The sequence below is a fragment of the Phocoena phocoena genome, chromosome 5 (genome assembly GCF_963924675.1).
Source record: "Phocoena phocoena chromosome 5, mPhoPho1.1, whole genome shotgun sequence".
Taxonomy (NCBI): domain Eukaryota; kingdom Metazoa; phylum Chordata; class Mammalia; order Artiodactyla; family Phocoenidae; genus Phocoena; species Phocoena phocoena.
The window spans coordinates 134,829,486-134,853,326 of NC_089223.1; the positions used below are offsets into that span (position 1 = coordinate 134,829,486).

General features: G+C 40.8%; 2 protein-coding genes across 3 annotated transcripts in view; one reads left to right on the forward strand and one right to left on the reverse strand.

Moving 5' to 3' along the window:
* Nucleotides 1–436: 436 nt before the first annotated feature.
* On the reverse strand, nt 437–2,644 carry NDUFC1 (NADH:ubiquinone oxidoreductase subunit C1). Its single transcript, XM_065878172.1, has 3 exons — nt 2,578–2,644; nt 1,983–2,086; nt 437–496 (listed from the first exon to the last, which is right to left on the reverse strand). The coding sequence occupies exons 1-3, from the start codon at nt 2,642–2,644 to the stop codon at nt 437–439; spliced, it is 231 nt and encodes a 76-aa protein (XP_065734244.1).
* A 5,025-nt stretch (nt 2,645–7,669) lies between these two features.
* The window catches only part of NAA15 (N-alpha-acetyltransferase 15, NatA auxiliary subunit), a 76,897-nt gene continuing 60,725 nt past the window's right edge, over nt 7,670–23,841 (forward strand). Inside the window, exon 1 of one of the 2 annotated variants that reach the window (XM_065877334.1) lies at nt 7,670–8,044. In XM_065877334.1, coding sequence (XP_065733406.1) covers nt 7,991–8,044 — 54 coding nt within the window. In that variant the 5' untranslated portion in view covers nt 7,670–7,990. The remainder of the gene's footprint in view (nt 8,045–23,841) is intronic. The other variant, XR_010655913.1, reaches the window with a different exon arrangement.

Below are 23,841 nucleotides of genomic sequence, written 5' to 3' on the forward strand. Positions count from 1 at the left end.
GTAATAAAATCGTCATGCAGTAAGAAGTTTAACAATTGAATGCCCTGTTCTCATGGAAGTTTACACTCAAGTGTGGTATATGACAAACAGGTATTAAGAAATACACACACAAACAATGATAACTTGTCCTAAGTGCTAGGAAGGCACTGTGTACAGCACTATTAGATTTAAGGAAATACGATTTTGGTTTCATTCTTCAGCAGAACTTCCTTTGAACACAGTCAAAGTGTAATGATTAAAAATGATTATACTAAGAGATCCTTGAGCCAAGGTATTAAAAATTCATCAATTTGTCACAGACAGGAATATAGGTGCTGAAAAGTATAAACCTAATGAAAAAAGTCAAAACACATTATTTAAAAAGAGGTCAAATTAACTTGTACAGTCTATTCAATCCCAGAAAATCACATACTTACTGTATCGGTATTTCAAAAGTTTATTCCAACCCATTTCTTCTTTCATACTCTAAAACATCTTCATTATGTTGTTTTATGAGCTGGAAGCAGGTAAGAGTTAAAATCAGAAATGCAATCTTCCTGGCAACTTAAAGACGAGAAGGAGAAGATCAACTAATGATATTTATATTTTGCAAGAGAAAGAAGGATAGATTAAAAGAATTACAACTATTCTAGTTAGAAATAAAAGGCTAAGGGATACAAAAGTCCAAAAGCTATGAATGATATGTACTTGTTCACCATAATCTGACATACTATAAATTTGAGAAGGCAACCCTTAAAAGTTTAAATCCAACTTCTGCAAATAAGTTACTTCACTCAGTGGGTAATTAATGGAATGGAGAGCCTTCCCACAGAGGGGCTAAAGCAACAGGACAGAGCAGAACCTGGTTATTAGATGGGGTCGGTGGATGTGTACTATACTTCTAACCTCAGAAGTATGAAACTGTGAGTGAACGACCAACCCACATCCCCCAACTATGTATGTATTAATTGGATGTCACGGAGGACAGCCACTTTCTCAGAACCACTGTCTGACAGAATATGCAACTAGAACCATGGCTGATACAGGGTGACATGTGTTGCAAAGATCCAATATCAATCAGAGCTCTCAGCAACAAGTTTCTTTTTAGGAAAACTTTAAGAACGTATAAAGTTACATTATAACAAACATTATTTTGAAAGGATTAGTTACTAAGTTGTAAGTAACTTTCAACTTCTCTTCCGCCTTTCCATGTCAAAGAGCTGAACTACTTTAATGAAAAAAATCCCAAATAAGAGATCTAAGAGCTGGAGGTAGGCGGCAGTGGAGGAAAATTCCTAAACAAAACATTTAAATACTAATGTAGCACAGATACTTTAAAAAATTTTATCTATGGAGAGACAGTATTTCACAGTGGTCTACAGTATAGCTCTGAAGTCAGGGAGAACTTGGTTTGGCAAATTAATTTCTCCAAGTGTTTCCTACATCCGTAAAAGGTCAACAATAATAGTACTACCACATAGTGTTGTTGAAAAAATTAAACAAGTTTTTACAGGTAAAGCATTTGGCATACTGTAAACAAAGACAAAAAAGAAAGAAAGAAAGAAAAAGGCTGCTACACACTAGGTACAATTTCCAACAATGTATTTACACAAAAATTGTTAAAATCTTATAAGTCCAATGGGATTTAATTTGTATAGCTTGTTCATTTACGATCTGTCCCTATGGCATCTGAAAAAAGTGCCTTCATAAAACCCCAACCTGCCTCCATCTTTATTAAGAAATAAACTAAAGGATAATATGTAGTAAAACTGCCATTCACGACAAAACCAGGCGAAGGAACAATGACAGAAATTTCAGCCTCATTATACTTTCTCGATGCCTCCGAAACCTTAATATTTTTTAGTCCTTGGAGAAATAGATTATTAGCAGTTACATAAATAACCTATGGTATGGGAGATTTGCTGCGCAACACTCAACCTCACACCGGTACTTGTCCTCTCCAGCGTGCTGGAGTAGCACGATTTAAGGGAGTATATACTTACATAGATCCACAAGAAAACGGAGGTGCCCAAGGTCAGTCCAACCTTCAGCCAGTCAGGTCTGCCTTGTGGCGGTTCCCGAATGTAGAACTTTGACCGCGCTGAAGCTGAAAGGGGACAGAAAGGGTCTCTAAATCTATAACTTATCACCCTGTAGGGATAAACCTGACATTTACATGCGTATTGTCGCTTTTAATTCCCCCTTCTACTTCCTCATTTAAGCAGCCACAGAGAGGCCTAGTAACTCGCCCTGGGCCACCAGCAGGGCCAGACCGGGCTTTGGCGACCCTCCGACGTCTCGGGGGTGGGCGGATAGAAGCGCCCCCGGGAGGGTCTCCTTCTCCCGCGTCTGCAGGAGGAGGGACTCAAAGTCCATTCGCCGAGACCCCGAGGGGTCGGACGGCACTGGGAGGAGGGTGGGCGGCGGCTGACGGGGAGCCGGGGGTGGAGGCAGGCGTGGGCTCCGGGAGACTGGCCGGCGAAGGTCACTGCCGGACAAGCCCGGGGCGCAGCCGCCTCCTGCCCCTGCGGGGCTGGGTTCGCCCTGGGAGCCGCAGCCTGGAGGGTCGGGGCGGCCTGCTCGAGGAGGGACACTTACAGCCGCTCGGGAGCCTGGCCGGGGCCAGCAGCTTGCAGAAAGGGCGCAACAACGCGGACAGCGCCATCTTGCCGGGTTGGGCTCCGCCTCCTCCAGCCCCGCCGCTCTCGGGGGTCGGCGTCCGGCCAAGCGCCCCCTGGCGGGCGGAGGCGCGGAACCGCGGGCTCTGCGGCCGCGCCGCGTGCGGGCGCTAACCCCAAGAATTGGAGTTACCGCCTGGTACTCCAGCTCGTCTGGTCTCAGCCCTCAATCTGCACAGTGGGATTACGAAGGAGGTGATTACAAGGGGGAAAATAAAAGGTAGTTTAGCCGCGTCTCTGTCCTCGCAGAGTTTATTTCAGACCCCCACCCCAGGGACACTTACAAAGAGAGTTACCAAAATCTTCCTGTGTAAGCCGGGAAACTGCAAGTGAAGGGGGTTGAATAGTAGCATTTTGATCGAATTCGGTGTTTCAGGCACTGTGCCTTAATGCATCATTTGATTTACATGCACTATCATTTCACTTTCACAACGGCCGCAGGACACGCCGTGATTATCATTCTCAATTTATAGACGAAGCTCAAAAGACAAGCTCTTCCTCCAAGGTGACATATTATATATACCTCATATTTGAAACGACCTCTTAACAGTTCCCAAAGTCTGTTTATACGCACTAGCACAGTAAAGCCTCACAACCCTGTGAGGAAAAGAGAATCCTAGTATTTCAGAAGTGCCCCGACCAGTTCAAGACCACACAGCTGGGGAAGTTGGGACTCGGACTTAGCCCACCCAACAGGTTTAAACAGTCCCCTGAGGCCATAAGCAGAAGAGCAGGCTCAAAGTGCCAAGTTCAAAGCGCCATTCGTGCTCACCTCTTTTTAGCTATATGATTTTTAGGCAAATTACTTAACCTCTCCATGCCTCAGTCTTATATCTGGAACAAAACACCTACGCTATAGGGTCGTTGGGAAGCTTAGAGTGTGTCTGGTGGTTTTAAACAACTTGCTTTTGCCTATCTCTTTGATACCTATTGTACTGACCAATAGGTTTTATTTTTCACAATTGAACCAGATTTTTTGTGCATTTAATTCTCGATTCAAACTGAGGTCTAAAGGCCATGTAAAAATATGTATATTTTTACATATTTTAATTAGTTTTAAGCCTAATGTCATTTGGGTTCATTTTAAGGGCAAAATAAATGTTAGCAAATCTCTTTTTCTTTCTATACTTTCCTTAGCAATGTTATTGAAAAAAATTGTTAACCAAAAATTATTGACCAAAACAGTAAAATAATCGTTCTATGTTTTCTGGCTCATTTTTACATGCAACTGATGGCTACATAGATTGCTAAACTGTGAGTCACTTTATAGTTTGTAACCTAGTTTGAGCCTCCTGGACTCATGCTCAAGAAAACAAACCACACAACTAACATGCTGAGTCAGTTGTTGGTTCTCAATTTCTTGGCTTCTTGTCCACTCAGCAACCTGTCAGTAGTATATCCTTTCTACCCCATCCCTTGGAAGTTTATCCTGACACAGCTTTTGCTAGAATCCAACAAGTGGAACAGAAGCCACATTTAGTCAGAGCATACAAAACCATTAGGCAAATTACTAAATTTCACTACTGCTATTGGAAAAGCCTGTTTTGTTCTTTTGCCCCCTGTATCCTTTTACCAGTGTATATTTTGGGAAAGTGATGAAGTATAAGCACATTTCTCTCAGCATGTTAGAGCTGATGGAACCCTACACTTGGAGTAGGCAGCTGTAGGTGAAACTCCATCTTGAGAAGAATCCTGATGAAGCAATTGTAGCCAGGAGCTAATAGCTGTGATATTTTGGTAGAAGTTGCTACGTGACATTCATTTAAGCATCCCCAGAAACTGAATGCTAACACCTTATTAATGACCCAGGCAGAGGGTTCCCCCTTTCTAGTTAGCAGCTAGAAAATCAAATTTTTATTTTATTTTTACATATACATGTATCTATTCTTTTTCAAATTCTTTTCCCATTTAGGTTGTTACAGAATATTTAGATGAGTTCCCTGTGCTATACAGTAGGTCCTTGTTGGTTATCTATTTTATTTTATTTATTTATTTTTTAAAAAATTAATTTACTTATTTTATTTATTTATTTTTGGCTGCGCTGGATCTTCCTTGCTGCGCGCGGGCTTTCTCTAGCTGCGGCGAGCGGGGGCTACTCTTCATTGTGGTGCGCGGGCTTCTCATTGCGGTGGCTTCTCTTGTTGCAGAGCACGGACTCCAGGCATGCAGGCTTCAGTAGTTGTGGCTCACGGGCTTAGTTGCTCCGCGGCATGTGGGATCTTCCCCGACCAGGGCTCAAACCCGTGTTCCCTGCATAGGCAGGCAGATTCTTAACCACTGTGCCACCAGGGAAGCCCTGGTTATCTATTTTAAATATAGCGGTGTGTACATGTCAATCCCAAATTTCCAGTCTATCCCTGCCCCCCACCCTTCCTCCCTGGTAACCGTAGTTAAGTTCGTTCTCTAAATCTGTGAGTCTGTTTCTGTTTTGTAAGTAAGTTCATTTGTATAATTTTTAAAAATATTCCGCATATAAGGCATATCATATGATATTTGTCTTTCTCTGTCTGACTTATTTCACTTAGTATGATAATCTCCATGTCCATCCATGTTGCTGGAAAATCAAATTTTTAGTCCCAGATTTTTCCACTGGGAAACATCTTACTCAACTCACATCTCCCGGGGAAGGGTTAAAGTAAAGCCAGAGTTGAAAACAGTATAAAAGGTAAAAGTGCTTCCTGCATGTTTACTGATTTATGAAGCATGAGAATACTATACATCAAATTCAAATCTGGAGAGGGATAGCTGTATCTGAAAGTTTTTATTAAAAAAAAAAAGCAATCACAAAACGTTAACGTTTTGTAAATCTGGGTGGCAAATACATAGATTTCTTTTATGTTTGTTTCTAGAAAATGTAAATATGTAAAGATGTAGAAGTGTCAATAGAGAACCTCTTACATATATGAAGATGGAGGAATTTCACTCTATGTACCCCTTTTGTAGAATTAAAGTTTGCAAAGTTATTTCTTTATTTATGGTGAATTTATCACAAAAGTGATATGCAAACACATGGTGTAAGATGAATGAAATAACTACCACCACCACCATCACCATCATCACACCTAGCCTTGGATATGTTAACTCCCTGCATAGCTGTCATTCAAAGCATAAGCTGTTAAATGGGATCGCTATTTGTCAAATAGTGGTATCTATCAGAGTAGACATTTTATTGAGTTCAGGCTATCAAATTACTGACTGTGCGGTCCAACTATCTCTAAATGCATTTTAACTAGGATGTTTATAACTCACATAAATGTTGGATCAGACTAGTATTCACTGAGTCTTAAAGACTGTTGTTTATTTGTCATAGCCAAAAGGAACATATTTGCCAAACTATCTTGCTAGCTCATCTATTCAGTTACTCAGCTTCTGGTAGAAACTACAATTTGTTTCAAAGACCAGAAATTTTCTTCCCCCAAGGTGAAAATAGAATATTATTTACAGGAGAAATTTAGAAAAAACATAGCAAATAATATTGCCAGAAGGACTTTTGGATATGAAGCTAGAGATTTGGAAACCCAAGTTAGTAGCTAAGCTAAAATTATCACCTTAAGTTAGACAATTTTTCTACTTTTTAATAGTTCAGATAGTTGAAAGACCTGTTGGGGGCGGTGAAGTTTGAAGGTTACTAGTAAATAACAGCCGTTTTATGAATTCTAAATTTGTTCTTAGGTTTTTTTTTTTAAAAGCTAAAGTTAAAAAACTTGCCGTATTTCGAAACTCAAAAATGGTTTCTTGTACATACAATTTTCTTAATGAAACTTTTAAAGAGACATCACAGAGTTTGAAGAAATTCCAGGATCTGACTTCTAAAATCTTACTTATGCCCCAGGCAAAAGGAGAGGGCGTGCAAGATAGCAGCTAGAAAACCCAAGTATTAGCCGCAGATTTTTCCACTGGGAAACATCTTACTCAACTCACACCTTCCATGGAGGATTAAAGAGCAAGCCGAAAACAGTAAAACATCTGTGTAACTATGATTAAAAAATCAAAGCTACTGCATATATTGTATAATGATTCATGATGCACAGAATGCTACTACTGATGGAATTCAGGATCTGGAGAGAGATAATCAAAAACAATCAAGGATAAATACGGCTCATACGATGTGAAAATTTGTGGTCATCCACAGAATGCCACTTTTAAAATAGTTTTACTGTCGAGTTTTAGTGAAATGGCTTGAAGAGACTCTATTAGGTATCAGTCTGACCTTGCTTACTGCAGTAGTTCTCTAGTATCCTTGCCAGATACTCTTCGGCTTCCTAAGATTTAAGGATTTCTAATGACGGGGAGTCACAGTATTAAGCCCTAGCTTGAAGCCAGTTCCAGGGGAGTCAGTGACCTTGAATTCTTCACAACCCAAGGTGATTCATACAGTCCTCAACACTGCATTGCATGAACTCGGCGATGAAATAAAAACACACACTTTAACCTTCAGATGTTTCTTTGGCAGTGCAAACATGGTACTTCGGATCTGGCTGACTACCTTTCCAGGGTCCTCTTAAAGTAATAAAAGTAAATCACTGATGCCCCAGCCAGGCCCATTTACTTGGTTAACTCTTTCACGCTTTTCAGACCCCGGTAAGCCCCATCCTCTCTGGATCTATTTACAAGTCCCCACTGTGGTGAAACTTTCATTTCCCCTCCGCCGCTGCTGCTTAATTAGGCACTTGGTCCACGATCAAACACACCGCTTTTTGGACACGGGGATTTTAGCACTTTAGGCTCAAACTATGATTATACAGACTGGAAGAGTCTACACAATGAATGAAAAGCCAATCTAGCAAAAAGTAGTGGAATCGCTACTTTTGATGCGGAGGGGGTCGGAACCGCAGTTACCCACTCTCCCCTCGCTTCCCCGGCGCCTCGGAGACAAGAAACCGAAAGGATGGGCGGGGCCTGCCGCGACCCTCGCGGCCTGCGCGGACCTGGGCGGGCCTCCAGGTTTCCCAGCAAGCTCCAGGACTGAGGAGGTGGGGAAAGGAGGTCATCGCGCCTGCGTGTTAGGAGGTGTGACCCGGGTGGGAAAGCTCTCCACGTCCGCCATTTTGGCTGCCTTCTGTCGGTCTGTTCAGTTACCACGTGAACCGCCGACGGAGACCCGTGGGGGGGGGGGGAGGCGGCGGCAGTGTTAAGTGAGAAGGGAAAAAAGACTACGAGGGGAAGGGGGTGTCTGGGTTGGGCGACGCGGTGACACCCGAGGCCCGGTGGCGGCGGTGGATCGGGGCAATCAAGGCTGAAGCAGCCAGGGAACGACGGCGGCGGCGGCGGCGGTCGGACAAACAGACTGACCGAGCCCGGCGGTGGCGGGAGCAGCGGGAGGAGCCGGAACGATGCCGGCCGTGAGCCTCCCGCCCAAGGAGAACGCGCTCTTCAAGCGGATCTTGGTAAGTGGGAGGCTCCGGACCAGCAGTGAGGAGGATTTAGCCGGTACACGGGCCTGTCACCCCTAACCACGGTCCAGGGGCACCCGGCCACCGCCGCCCGGGACCCCGCCTTCGTGCTCCTAGCAGGCCGAATGCAATGCCTCGTCCCCTCCTCGGGGTTCTCACTTGGGCCCGCGCGCCAGGGGCCACGGGCTTCCTCCTCCCGTCCCCACGCTCCAGAGGCCGTGGTTCCGGAGTAGGCCCCATTCTCCTGGCTTCGAAGCGGCCGGTTTTCGTTCGCCCTGAGCGAAGGGGGCAGAGGCCTGGCCTTCAGCGGGGAAGCGGGCGACACGGGTAGGAGCGGTGGCCCGGGTGGTTGGGAAGCCTGCCGGCAGGCCGGGGTGGCACCCTTGGAAGGAACAGGTGGTGCGGATGCGGCACAGCTCATTCATTGCCCAAGCGCGGCTCTCCCTCCATCGTCCGTCCCTCCCTCTTCCTCTCCTCTTGGGAGTCACCTGTCCCCGCCCGGCTCGGGGTCACTGAATGACCTGGGAGGAGGGAAGGAAAAAAGGCGTTCAGAAGAGGAGAGGAAAGCTTCTAAACGACAGCCTCGACGGAGTCAGTAGGAATGCTGAGATCTGCAGCTTCTCGGCCTCTTTACCTCCTTTCAGGAGTAGGGGAGAGACATTTATTTCTTAGCTTCCGAGCGGGAAACATCACCCTCCTTGGGAGGTGGGGCCCATTGCGAGGGGGCGGTCCAGTAGGAAGTAGAAAGTTAAGAGCTTTCAGCGGAGAAGTTCTGGACACAGATTTTCTTGTAGACCGAAGTGTGTTAACACTGACGCAAGAAGTGATTAGCAGAGAAAAGAGAATATAAGGACTTGTGAAATGGATCTTTTTGACGCTAGCTCAGGCTCGATAATTCCCTGCATTTCACGTTTGCCGTTTGCATTTTTTTTTTTTTAATAACCGTAAACGCGATGATGTTTGGAGGGGCTGTTTACACTGTAACATCTGCCTTGTAGCTTTGGTGCTATAATTAATACTTTGTAGCACGTTTTTTGTTTGGCATCTAGTGTGTGGGTTGCCGCTTTCGTGCAGACACTTCTTTATGAAAGGATTAACTGCATTTCCCAGACTTAAGACTTAAAATTTGGAGTGTGTGTACGAAAGTGTTAGTTCTTTACTCTTGTAATTTAAATGTATTTCATTTGTTTGAAAAGTATAACAGCTCTGAGGATCCGGGTTTTCTAGAGAAAGGAAAGTAACCCATGCTGAACTAACTTTGATTTTACAAAAATATCCGTATGCCTACAGATTTAGTCAGTTCGTGTGGAAACATATAGGAAAGTTGCATCCAATACGGTGTTAACTCTTAGTTACTTTGAAGTCCTTATTGCCATTTTTTTTGGTTTCAAGACTAATTGGAGTGTAGGTAGGACTATAGCACCTTTTTACCACAGCAATTTATTTACTTCTACAACTTTTAAAGGAGTAGTTGTTCTCTCCATTATGATAGCCATTAGCCACATGTGGCTCTTGTACACTTGAAATATGGCTAGTGTGATTGAGAAATTGAATTCTTAATTTTAATTAATTTAATTTAGTCTCAAGATGTCTCAAGATTAAGGAATACCCTGAGATTAAGGCTAACAGCTAGTGTAAGGGTCAGGAATGCAACTTTTTTTCGGCTGCGTTGGGTCTTCGTTGCTGCACGCGGGCTTTCTCTAGTTGCAGAGGGCGGGGGGCTGCTCTTCGATTCGGTGCGCGGGCTTCTCATTGCGGTGGCTTCTCTTGTTGCGGAGCACGGGCTCTAGGCGTGCGGGCTTCAGTAGTTGTGGCACGAGGGCTCGGTAGTTGTGGCTCACGGGCTCTAGAGCGCAGGCTCAGTAGTTGTGGCGTATGGGCTTAGTTGCTCCGCGGCATGTGGGATCTTCCCGGATCAGGGCTCGAACCCGTGTCCCCTGCATTGGCAGACGGGTTCTTAACCACTGCACCACCAGGGAAGTCCTGAAACTTTTTTTTTCACGGCACTTACACCACACCTGCCTAGTTCTTTGTTAGGTAAAAGGAGTTGTAGTAATTGTTAGGTGGCTACGCATATTGTAGATACCTACAAATATTGTAGGTAAATTATTTCATGTTATTTATTGCTTTTGGAAAAAGTACTGTTTCTACAGTTAATGATACTTAGGTTGGACTTAGTTGCAGATGAAGTTAAAATTAGGAATTGTTAACAAGTAGATTTCCATATGTGCATAGGAAGGTCAGCTGACTTTAGTTTCTATGTGACAATAATAGTTTTGCAGCTGAGTAAGGAAAGTGACCTTGAAATTGGTCTTAATATACTTTTACCCATACTGCATGTGTTTAGAATATAACAAAGAAAAAATAAAAAATGGAAACAAAGTTTTACCTGCTCCGAAGTCCCCTTTCTTCTGTATACAGTAGGTAATAAATGTTTGAACTAGAATAAATTTGTTTAAAAATGAATTAGAGGGACTTCCCTGGCAGTCCAGAGGTTGAGACTTCGCCTTCCGGTGCAGGGGGTGTGGGTTCGATCCCTAGTCAGGGGTGCTAGGATCCCACAGGCCTCGCGGCCAGGAAGCAAAGGCATAAAGCAGAGGCAGTGTTGTAGCACATTCAAAGACTTTAAAAAAAAAAAGGTCCACATCAAAAAAAATCTTCATTAAAAAAAGAAGTGAATTAGAAAACAAAATGCAATTTTGATATAATGTAAATACACTACATTCTTATGAAACTCACAAAATACTTTTTTTAAAAGTCTGTAAAGAATCTTATGAGAATAAAAATCTGATAATGTGGCAAATTCACTGATTTGTTTGTTTTCTTTTAGATTTCTATCCTAAATCCTTTCTGGAATGGATATAGTATGAACGAACACAGAAGTATATGTTTTTATATAAATTGACAAAGGATATGTATTTTTAAATGCTTTATTGTGTTAGAAACCTGAAATGTTCAAGACATGATTCTTTTAGGTTAAAAGTAGATTAAAATACTTGTTTGTGCAGATTATTTCTAGAATAGAATATTCTGGTAAAAAAAAATGAATGACTACAGTTTAGTTTTCACTTGTAATAGACAACATGATATGTGCAGAGAAGCAGACAGAAGCTAATAGGGAACTGAATTTAACGTTTGCTTATGCGAGTATTTCAAAGCCTTGCAGTCTTGGCCATTCTTGGGGATTACACAAACTAAGTTATTTGATGGTATAGAGTTGCCATCCCAAGTATTACTTTGAAGACTGGTTAAAAGCAGTTTCCACAGAGGCAGACATGGTGCCCTGTATGATTGGTGGACAGGAAAGCTACTGGCCAACCAGCTTTAACAGAAGGGATCTCTTTGTTTAGTGTGCATTCTAATTTCCTTTAGTATTTCTGCTTCTGATAATGCATTTCTTAGAGAGCAGTGATTCAAATATATTTTCTTTGTTCAAAAAAGTGCTTTTGGACTTAAAAAGCTAGGTTATAGAAGGGATCATATGCGAAGGACTGTTTGTTCAGAATTTTCTCCCCCAGATAAGTGCATAGTTCATTTCTTCTCTTATTTCTTTTAGAATTCTGCTCAGATGTCCTCTAAATGTTATATTGAGGTCTTCCTTGACCAGAAGTCCTCTTCAGCTCAACCTTCTTATTTTCTTCCTTGCTTTATTTTTCTCATCACTTATCATCATCTGACATACGTATACAAGTAATTTATCACATGTCTACCATAATTAAAACGTAGGTTTTATGACGATAGGGATTTTGTTCTGTTAATTGCTATACCCCCATTAGTTAGAATAACGTGCCATGATACGTATTCAAGAAATATTTTTGCATAAAATCAGTGTTAAGACAGTGACTATAGGGCAGGAGAGAGAAATTGTAATCTTTGGATTTTGTGCTTACATAAAGACTTTTGGAGAAGGGAGTTAGTTAAGCTGGGCCTTGGCATTGTAGAATACATTGTTATATGAGGTAATTGTAGGGTATCAGGCAGAACCTGTATTACCCGGTGAGACCTTGGAAGTTTCATTTATTAATGAATCATGGTATTAGGTTTGTTTACATGGTCTTTTTCCCATCACAGAAGCATAAGAGGAAATTTTTATTGTTTCTTTTTTGGTTGTGTTAGCATTGGAGGAGAAATGGTATCTGGATTAAACGAGGCTGTTTGTCATGAGGAGCCTGTTGTATCAGGTAGTAAAGCTCAGTCATCTGTAGTTTCATACAGCTCTAAAACTGATCTGACACAAAGTCAGGGGTGAGGACCAGTGTATATGATATTATGAGACAGGAATATAACATGTTAGAAGGGAGAACATTTGTAATTTAGAGTCGCTTTGTGAGTGTTTTTTAGAAAATTTAAAAATCAAATTGAATTCTTGGAATTTGGGAAAGGTGTGCTGGGAAGCTGGTGTTGCAGAGCAAGCCACTTAACTAATCAGTGACTGTAGCCAACCCTCAGCATCCACATCTAAATACAACTTTGGTCTCTATTTGTAGGCAGTAGCCCTACTGAAGAGAGAAAAACTTAAGATTCTTAGTGAAAAACGGTTTTAGAAATAATGTCAGTTGCCAGTGCTGATGGTAAGAAGAACAAGTGAAAAGATTTAAAAGAGTGATGGTTGTTAGTATATATATTAGGATGTGGAGGGGAGGCAATTTTTGCTGTGACTGTATTTTTTTTCCCTTAATTAATTAATTTTATTTATTTATTTTTGGCTGCATTGGGTCTTCATTGCTGCACGGGGGCTTTCTCTAGTTGCGACGAGCAGGGGCTACTCTTCATTGCGGTGCGTGGGCTTCTCTTGTTGCGGAGCACGGGCTGTAGGTGCACAGGCTTTAATAGTAATGGCACGCGGGCTCAGTAGTTGTGGCTTGCAGCCTCTAGAGCGCAGGCTCGGTAGTTGTGGACCACGGGCTTGGTTGCTCCATGGCATGTGGGATCTTCCCGGACCAGGGCTCGAACCCATGTCCCCTGCATGGGCAGGCGGATTCTTAACCACTGCGTCACCAGGGAAGTCCTGTGTCTGTATTCTTGACTTCTGGGAATTTCCCTGGAATGTCGGCTGTACATTTACATTTAAGCTGTTTTACGATGCACGCTGTACAAACTTGTATTGAAGTTGTAACTTAAAAAAAAACTAGTTTAACTTGTTGCATGTGGTTTTTCCCCTTTAGGTAAGATATGAATTGTATTTTTACTACTTAATTTGGAACTAAAATAATTCCATAAAATTTTAATTTAATAAAAGCAATCTTTTTGTCTATTTAAAAGTGAAATATAAATTACGATATAGAAATAAATGATGGAGAGGTTAATGTTTTTATTACCTGATATGCTCTATTCCACTGAGATTTTCTTTGGTAAGTATAATAGGAACACATTTTCAATTGAGATCATTTGAAATTTCTACTAAAACCTACTGGGGAAATTATAATCTTATTTGAAGCCAATGATATATATATATATATATATATATATATATATATATATATATATATATATATATATTTTTTTTTTTTTTTTTTGCGGTACGCAGGCCTCTCACTGTTGTGGCCTCTCCCGTTGTGGAGCACAGGCTCCGGACGCGCAGGCTCAGTGGCCATGGCTCACTGGCCTAGCCGCTCCGCGGCATGTGGGATCTTCCCGGACGGGGGCACGAACCCGTGTCCCCTGCATCGGCAGGCGGACTCTCAACCACTGCTCCACCAGGGAAGCCCTCAGTGATAATTTTAATCTTAAAGATTGTTTGTTTTTTTTTTATAGAGGAGATTATATAAGCATTTCTCTGTGTAATCTGTAAGAGTTGTTTTATCTGATTGTGTATAAAATGAGAGATGAAAGTTTGCTTTTAAGAATATAGACCTAAGGGACTTCCCTGGTGGCGCAGTGGTTAAGAGTCCGCCTGCCCATGCAGGGAACACGGTTTCGATCCCTGGTCTGGGAAGATCCCACATGCTGCGGAGCAGCTAAGCCCGTGAGCCACAACTACTGAGCCTGCGCTCTAGAGCCTGCGAGCCACAACTACTGAGCCCACGTGCCACAACTACTGAAGCCCACGTTCCTAGAGCCCATGCTCCGCAACAAGAGAAGCCACCACAATGAGAAACCCACGCACCACAACTAGAGAAAGCATGAGCGCAGCCAAAAAAAAAAAAAGTATGCCCATGTGTTTAAAAAAAAAGAATATAGACCTGGGGGAAAAAAACCCCTCCAGGCTGGTTGTGTACTTCCACACATGGTGGTGGTTCTGATTTAAGAGAAAAAATGTTTCCCCTTATGTTAATGGCTTTCACTTCATATATGGTACCCTTTTTTTCAGAGAGATCTCATTGAAGATTACAAGATCACCTTTGGTTATCAGTGCTTGGGAACTGAGTCAGAATCTTTAAGAAGAGGGAAATGAAGTAAATTGACGTTTATTGATCGTCTATTTTGAGCCAGATTCTATGTCAGGCTTTTTTTCCACATTAGCTGATATAAACCTTGCATTACTCCTTTGAGGAAATTGTAATAAGTATAGGCAATACTTATGATTACATTGTCTAAAATATATTTCTAATTGCTTTATATGCAGTCAGTTGTGCTATATCAGAACATACGGGTTCGTAAAAGTCAGTGCACTATGCAAAATCAAGTAATAAAACCCACAGGGCTTGTGGGGAAAATGGAGTCGGCACAACACTTAAAAACTTCATTGATGCCAAATTAGGAACCAAGGTAAGAACCTAATAGAAATGATAGCACAGTTTTACATATGTAAAATGGCTAACCAATATGGAAATACTATAATGTAAATACTGCCTTTTACCTTGGAAAAGACCTGAAGTTTGCTTGTAGAGGTAGGTGTCAGAAGGATTGCAGCTGGTGAATTATTATGAAGTGATGGAAAGAAAGTTATCTTAAATCTGAGAGAAAGTTGTAACACCTCATAACCCACAAGGTGAACTGAGGGAGTTTTGATGTTTGAGGTGTGTGTCTGTGTTGTGCGTGCCTATGCAGCTCGTTTCAGCTGGGTGCAGGTTTCTGTGTTCATCTAGTATTTCTGGTGGACAAATCCCACAGAAGCAAACTTGAAATTTAGTATGCTCAAAATGTCAAATTATCAATCGTGTGGGAGCAAATATGTGTTTTCAAAACTAGTATTGTAGGGAATTGGCCATACCTGAACTTACTTAGAGGTCAAACAGCCTGGGTCTGGGTAGCCTTTCCCTCACTCTGAAGTGTGTCTGTTATTATTTTCTTAAATTTTGGTTGCACCAGGTCTTAGTTACAGCAGGTGGGCTCCTTAGTTGCAGCTCCAGGGCTCCTTAGTTGTGGCACGTGGACTCCTTAGTTGTGGCATGCATGTGGGATCTAGTTCCCTGACCAGGGATCCAGCCTGGGCCCCCTGCATTGGGAGTGCGGAGTCTTATCCACTGTGCCACCAGGGAAGTCCCCTGAAGTGTGTCTAATCTTGCATCTAGTATCTGAGATAGTGTCACATTCTTTGGCAACTTAGTTGCCACTGCCATTAAGGAGACTTAAACTTCAAACGTTTTCTTTGTTAGAAGAAGCTTTGTACCCAGAGTATCAAAAGTTTCAGACTAATTCATTCTAAAGATTTTTGTGGGGTGGCTAAGTAACACTTTTAAAGCAGGAAATAAAATATTATACGTTTCTTCAGTTTGTATTTTGAAACAGTTTTGGTGCTCAATGGGGGAAGCCTGGTGTGGAAAGAAAAATAGATGATGGGTTTTAATCCTGACTTTGCTTTACTTTATCTTTCATGTTTTTTAAGCCTTAGTTTGTAAATTTGAGTAAAGAGAGAAACAGTACTTTTCTGACCTACCTCACTGGTCAGGTAGTGAGATATGTATAAAAGTCCTTGGTAAATGGTAAAGCATATGTATTAGTAAACATCTATTATAGGTGTAGTCTGTTAAGGACGTTAGCTTTTTCATTGAATTGATCTCATCTTGGTTTTATGTTATGCTTTGTATTCTGTTTAATATTATTATTTAGCTTTTGTATATTTTTTGTTATTTAGGAAGGTTTATATTTTTGTTTTAATCAGTTTTATGTTTTATAAACTTTTATGTTTATACCTTTAAAAATTCCTGGGAATTCCCCGGAGGTCCAGTGGTTAGGATTCGGCGCTTTTACTGCCGTGGGCCTGGGTTTGATCCCTGGTCAGGGAACTAAGATGCTTCAAGCCACGTGGCGTGGCCAAAAAAAATTCCTTTAGTCCTCTTTTTTTCTTACTTAGGGTGTGGAGGGGAGGGAATTTTATGCTGTGATTGTGAATTTTATGCTGTTATTTTATTTGTCACCTATAAAATAAATCCATTTTCTTTTTTCCCCCCATTTTTAAAAATTATGGTGAAATATGCATAATATAAAATTTACCATCTTAGCCATTTTTTAAGTGTTCAGTTCAGTGGCATTAATAAGCACATTCACATCATTGTGCAACCATCAACCCCGTCCATCTCCAGAACTTTTTCATCTTCCCAAACTGAAACTGCACCCATTAAACAACTCCCCCATCACCACCCCTCCCCCAGCCCCTGGCACCCACCATCTGCTGTCTGTCTCTGTGGGTTTGGCTCCTCTAGGAGCTGCATGGGAGTGGGCTCACACAGCATGTGTCTTTACGTGACGGGCTTATTTCACTCAGCACGGTATCCTCAAGGTTCACCCATGTTGTAGCAAGTGTCAGAATTTCCTTCGTTTCTAAGGCTGAATAAAGTTCTGTTGTATTTATATACCGCTTTTTGTTTATCTATTCATCTTTCAATGGACATTTGGGTTACCTCCACATTTTAGCCATTGGGAATAATGCTGCTATGAACATGGGTGTACAAATCTCTCTTCAAGACCCTGCTTTCAGTGCCTTTGGGTATATACCAAGAAGCAGATTGCTGGGTCATATGGTAATTCTTGAGGCATACCATACCGTTTTCCATAGTGGTTCCCAGCAGTGCACAAGGGTTCCAGTTTCTCTACATTCTTGCCAACACTACTGTTTTCGTTTCTGTTTCATAATAGCCATACTAGTGACCATGAAGTAGTATCCTATCGCAATTTTGATTTTCGTTTTCCTAATGATTAGTGATGTTGATTGTCTTTTCATGTGCTTATTGGCCATCCGTATGCTGTCTTTGGAGAAATGTCTAATTAAGTCCTTGCCCATTTTTTAGTTGGGTTGTTTGTTGTTGAGTTGTAAGATTTCTCTCTATTTACTGGCTATCGAATGACTTGCAACTATTTTCTTCCATCTGTGTGTAGTCTTTTTTTCCCCCAGGCCTGTTTGTTCGTTTGTTTATTTATTTATTTACTGCACCGCACAGGCATGCGGGATCCTGGTTCCCCAACCAGGGATCGAACCCATGCTCCGTGCATTGGGAGCGTGGAGTTTTAACCACTGGGCCACCAGGGAAGTCCCTGTGTGTCATCTTTTGATGCACAAAATTTTTAAATTTTCATGAAGTCTACATTTTCTCTTTTTTCTTTTGTTTTCTGTGCCTTTGGAGTCACATCTAAGAAATCACTGCCAAATTCAATGTCATGAAGCTTTTTTTTTTTTTTTTTTGGGCTGTGTTGGGTCTTCATTGCTGTAAGCGGGCTTTCTCTAGTTGTGGCGAGCGGGGGCTACTCTTCGTTGCAGTGCACAGGCTTCTTATGGCGTGGCTTCTCTTGTTGCGGAGCATGGGCTCAAGGCATGCAGGCTTCAATAGTTATGGGTTACGGGCTCTAGAGCGCAGGCTCTGTAGTTGTGACTCACGGGCTTAGTTGGTCTGCAGCATGTGGGATCTTCCTGGACCAGGGATCAAACCCGTGTCCCCTGCATTGGCAGCGGTAAATCCATTTTCTTATGTGTGAGGCAGTGAATGAGCTTATTCTACTTAATTTTTTTTCTAGTCTCTTTTCCTCTGACTTTTTGAAGTTATTTTTACTTTGTGAGAGCATGCCATTTTATGTACTATTCTACCCGCATCAATACCTTTGTTTTAGATTTAATTCTACAATTAAATATAGCTAATATTAAACAGCAGACCTTTTTCTGAAGTTTTCCCAGTCATCTCTTGGTTGGATGAAGCTCATTGTCTAGTATAGATTCCTCAACAGTCCTTGTGGAAATCTCTTAAGGTCTTAGATGTTAAAAGTGTTTTCCTAGTGTCTTGATGTTTGAAGGACAGCTTGGCTGGGTTTAAAATCCTTGATTCACATCTTACATTTCTTGAAAATAATTGCCCCCCTGTTGTCTTGCTTATATGTTGCTGATGCCAACCTGATTTTCTTTTCTTCGTTGATGACTTGAATTCTTTCTTTTCGAAGACTTGAATTTTTCTTATCTGTAAAATTGAATTGTTTTACTGAGATATGTCTCTGTGTTGACTATTCTGGATAAATTTTCCCTTGTGGTTTCAGATTGTAGATTGATGTTTTCTTTTGAGTCAAGAATTACAGTTTTGAATATTAGTTCTGGTCAGTTGTTTCATTCTTCAGTGATCTTTGCATCTCTTTTATATTATGTTTCCTTCAGTTCTTTTCTCTGTTATTCATTTGCTTGAGAGGTCTTATTTTCTATCTTTTTAGATCATACATCTTGTAATTTAGTCTTCATTTCTGTAATGATTTTGGTTTTTTTTCTGTTTCTTAAGTTTAGTTTGTTCCTATTTTAAAACTTGTTTGCTCTTTAAAATTTTGAATATTTGATTTGAGGTGTTCTTTTATGTCTTCATTTGTTATTTATTTCTAATTTGTGATGGAGTGTTGAATCTTTCCTCTGTGTTATCGCTTTGGTTTTTGGTGTGTTTTCATCTGCCCAAATTTTTCACTTTTAAAAATACTATGTAAGTAACTTGGTGTGAACGCTGGGTTCTTTTTTCTGTTCAGGTTATTTGTGATGGGTTTTACTGCACCAGCAATATAGACAATTTTATTTTGGGGTGAGGCTGGGTGGTTTCTTCAGTCTCTTAGTTCAAGAGTACCCTCTTTGTTGCTACAGTCAAATGCAGTTTTTAAAATAAGTCCCCTGTCCCACATTGTTCTGTATTGGTTCAATAAGGCCTTGATCTTCAGTGCTGCCCTCTCCATCAAACCTTCAAGTGATACTTTCTCCTTCTAAGGTGTCTCCTTCTCCAAAGCTATGCCTTACTAAAACTGCCACCTTTGGTCTTAAAGACTTTCTGAGCCTCTACATTTTGACTCCCCAGTAGCCATTGCTCTCATCCATCATGTTTCTCAGTACTTCCTTTTGACCTCTGGCTTGGGTGAACTTGGATGAATCCTGAATATTACCCATTCACTCACCACGAGGACCCTGCTGTATTCTTCTTTTGGACAGTTCCCATTGGAACATGGGACTTCTGGTCTTCAGTGTTTATGCAATTACATGTAAATTAGAGTTTTTAGTTGTCTTATCTCTTTGTAATGCTCTGGGTGATTTTATTTGCTTCCTTTCTTGGCCTGTATGGTTTTTTGTTTTCTTTTTTTAAATTAACTTATTTATTTAGGCTGAGTTAGATCTTTCTTGCTGCACGCGGGCTTTCTCTAGTTGAGGAGAGCGGGGGCTACTCTTCGTTGAGGTGCGCGGGCTTCTCATTGCAGTGGCTTCTCGTTGCAGAGCATGGGCTCTAGGCGCGCGGGCTCAGTAGTTGTGGCACACGGGCTTAGTTGCTCCGCGGCAAGTGGGATCTTCCCGGACCAGGGCTTGAACCTGTGTCCCTTGCATTGGCAGGTGGATCCTTAACCACTGCACCACCAGGGAAGCCCCAACCTGTTTTTCTGAGTATTTGTGTAATGTTTAGAAATTAGGGGGCAGCCATTATCCTGTAAATAATTCATTTCTGGTTTTATGTGTTATGCTTGAAAATAATAGTGCTTGCTTTAAGATAATTTGCAGTTCAGGTTTTATATAATTGAGTAATTGCTTATACTTTTGTTGCTGTGTCCCCATGACCACTCCATTGTTTTCTTTAAACTCTTTGGGATTATTTATCATTGAAATAATTATGAGGTTCTATTAAATAGCTGACTCGAAATCATATGTATATACCTTGAGTTTTATTGAATTTTGTCCTATCCTAAGCAATCAGAGTTCATAGCAGAGTTCTACTCATATTAAGCAGGAATCCTAAATTTTCCTTCACTTTTCTTTTCTCAAGTGACATAATTTAATGCTGGGGGGAAAAAAAAAGAAAGGTAAGAGAAGTCTGGCACGTTTTATAATGCATTAGCAGGATTTTAGTATCCAGAAAGCAGATGGTGATTGTCGCATTCAGTTCTGTGGCTAGTAAGACCTCATCTGTAATTTTAGCTTCTGGACCCAAAACTAGGAGAGATAAAGACCAACGACTCTGTAATGCTGGCACACCTCAAAAATATTGGTGTAAAATTCCCACAGACCTTTCTTGTCTTTTGTTCTGAGACTATGTACTTGTTACTTTAAATTTTTGAAGTGCCTTTTGTTTTGTGAAATACTGACAGATTTTAAAAAGATTGTTTATTTGGAAAAATAAAAATTAAGCAACCCCATTTTTAAAATAAATTTGCTTATTTATTTTTTGGCTGCCTTGGGTCTTTGTTGCTGCGCGCTGCCTTTCTCTAGTTGCAGCAAGCGGGAGCTACTCTTTGTTGCGGTGCGAGGGCTTCTCATTGCGGTGGCTTCTCTTGTGGAGCACGGGCTCTAGGCGTGCGGGCTCAGTAGTTGTGGCCCACGGGCTCTAGAGCGCAGGCTCAGTAGTTGTGGCGCACAGGCTTAGTTGCTCCGCGGCATGTGGGATCTTCCCGGGCCAGGGATTGAACTCGTGTCCCCTGCATTGGCAGGTGGCTTCTTAACCACTGCGCCACCAGGGAAGTCCCCAACCCCATTCAAATTGTCTAATTTTTTTGAAATTTTACTAGTTTTATAAAATATACAAGTATGGGAACAATACTATATCGACTTCCGAGGGTGGCACAAAAGGTCAAAGGACTTAAAACTTTCATATAAGGAACAGCTAAAATTACAAAGATGCTTAGCTTGAATAAGAGAAAACTGAAGTCTTAAGAGCTAGAATCAGTAAACAGAAATTAGAGGGTGATGGAGTTTGGCTCAATATAGCTAAAAACATCTCAGTAGAGCGAACTGGTACCAACAAGAGCTGTGTGACCCCTTGCACCAGGTGATGTTTACTATAGAATTAAGACAAACTTATTTTTTTAAATAGTATAAAACTAGGAGGGGGGAAAATCATTCTTAAGATTTGTTTTCATGGTTGTAATAGTTTGCCAGAAATTGTATGATACAAAAGGCTAACATTTTGTCTGCAAATGGAAGCTCCAACTAAAAGAATTAAAGGAAAGGGAGGATAAAGGTAGTTTTTCAGCGTTCCTATGTTTTCTTCTCAAAAAACATTTAAAAATTTAAAGTATAATTACCTACAGTGAAATGCACACGTTTTGAGTGTACTGTTCTATTAGCTGTCTTGAGCATACTGTTCTTTTAATTTCGACAAGTCATAAACCAGTACAGCCTATGCCCCTTTTAAGATGTAGAACATTTACACCATCTCAGAATAGACACCTTGTTCCTCTTGATTGTATATTTTAATTCAGTTTCTGCTTTCAGATTTCTCAATAATCAGTCAAACTGTGTTGGGTCTAAATATTTTAAGCTGTAACTGTTACCGTAGTGCTTTGTTTAAACATTTTATTGAGTGCTTACTCAGGTTCTTTATATACATTTGTATTTAATTCTCACCTTAACCCTGCAAGGTTGTTAATGTCCACATTTTGCAGGTGACACAGTTGAGGCTCTAATAAGTTTAATTAAGCCAGTGATGCAAACCTGTCTAAGTGTTTTCTAAGATTTGAACTGTAGACTCTAGAGCAGCGTTGTCCAATAGAATTTCTTGTGGTGATGGAAGTGTTCTGCATCTGAATTTCCATATGTTAGCCATTAGTCACATGTGGCTATTGAACACCTGAGATGTGCATAGTGTGACTGAGGAGCTTTACTGAAGAATTTTAAATTTTATTTAATATTAGCTAATTAAAACTTTAAATAGCTATAGCTCTGAGTCTAAAGACTGTAGGTGCCCTTTCTCCATACCTGTCTGCTCTACAGAAGTAGGACTACTAAAAGTAGTTCCAGTACACTGGCACTACTAAGTGCTAGCCAGGCTCCTAGTAAGTTAATAAATGGTTTTTTTTGTTTGTTTGTTTGTTTTTTTGTGGTACGCGGGCCTCTCACTGCTGTGGCCTCTCCCATTGCGGAGCACAGGCCATGGCTCATGGGCCCACCTGCTCCGTGGCATGTGGGATCCTCCCGGACCGGGGCATGAACCTGTGTCCCCTGCATTGGCAGGTGGACTCTCAACCACTGCGCCACCAGGGAAGCCCTATCAGTTTTATTGATCTTCTCAAAGAACCAGATTTTGGTTTCACTGATTTCCTTTATTTTTCTCTTTTCTATTTCATTGTTTCTGTTCTTTTTTCTTTTGTTTCTTCTGCTTATGTTGAGTTTAATTTGCTCTTATTTTTCTACTTTCTTAAGGTGGAAGCTGATATGATAATTGGAGACCTTTTAGAATACAGGCTTTTTTCTGACTACTTTTATAATTTTCTCTTTTGTCCTTATTTTTTAGCATTTGGATTGTGATGTGCCTCTTTTTTTGTTTGCTTTTTTGTTTTGTTGTTTTCTTTTTTTTTTAGTTGATCCTGCCTGGAGTTTGTTGAGATTCTTGGTTCTGTGGGTTTAATAGTTTCCATTTCTCTATTGAGATTTCCTGTTTGTTTTCTGATTATTTCATGTTTTCCTTTCAATCTTTTAAAATTACTTAATAGTTACTGTTTTAAAGTCTGTCTGCTACTTCTATCATTATCTCTGAATCTGTTTTTGTTGATTAATTTTTTTCTGTAGGTTATGGGTCACAATTTCCTGTTTCTTCACATTTCTAATAATTTTTGTTTTTCTGTAATGTGTATTATAGACACTAGGCTATTGAGTATCTGGATCTTGTCGTCCTTTGTAATAGAGTTTTGTTTTGGCAGATGGTTAATTAGCTTGTGCATCAGCTTGTTCTTGTTTTTAAGCTTTAATAAAAGTGGCTCTGGATTATCCTTATTCCCAAGGTGTGGCATTTCTGGGTCTCTGATGAATCCTGGAGTGTTTAATGAAGTCTCTAACTGGATGTTTGGAACTCAGATACCTCCCAGCCATGTACAAGCATCCATAGTTGTTCAGCTCATGCTACTTGGTAGTTGTTCTTGGCCAACTTGAGTAGAATTCTGCAGTGTACCTGATCAGTTGAGTATTTGACCAGAACTCTTGTACAAATTTCTGAAATTTCGTCTCTCTACAGTTCTTTCTAATACCCTGCTCCATAAATTTCAGCTCTTCAGGCATTTTCTGTCTCAGATATCTGTTTAGGTCAGTAAGAGTGGCATGTTCTACTTGTGTTCCTCCTCTCTATTCTGCAGTCTGGAAAATGCCTATAGGCAAAAAAAAAAAAAAGATTTTCTTGGGATTTACCTTGTTTCCCTTCTGAGAGCACAGTCCTGTGTTGGCTCTTGTCCAATGGCTGAAAATAATTATTTCATATTTACTTAACCAGTTTTATGCTTGGCAGGAGCACGAGCTGCTGTCAGTTATTCCTAGACATTTTAGAAGCAGGAGTCTCCGTGTATGGTGCCATCATTTAGCACACAGGATTTGAACAGTTCATTCTATTTGAGTTATATCCTGTTTTGCTTTACTGTTTCTGTAGCACACTGTTAATATTTTAAAATTTAGCTGCTAGTGAAAGCTAACAGTCTACAATATTCTAATATTT

What these genes read in the sequence shown, in the direction of transcription:
- NDUFC1 (XM_065878172.1), bottom strand. Translation starts at nt 2,644, where the DNA reads ATGGCGCTGTCCGCGTTGTTGCGCCCTTTCTGCAAGCTGCTGGCCCCG. An exon ending in GGCCAGGCTCCCGAGCGGCT is followed by an intron (nt 2,087 to 2,577) that starts GTAAGTGTCCCT and finishes GTCCCCTTTCAG; the next exon opens with CTTCAGCGCGGTCAAAGTTC. An exon ending in CCGTTTTCTTGTGGATCTAT is followed by an intron (nt 497 to 1,982) that starts GTAAGTATATAC and finishes ACCTGCTTCCAG; the next exon opens with CTCATAAAACAACATAATGA.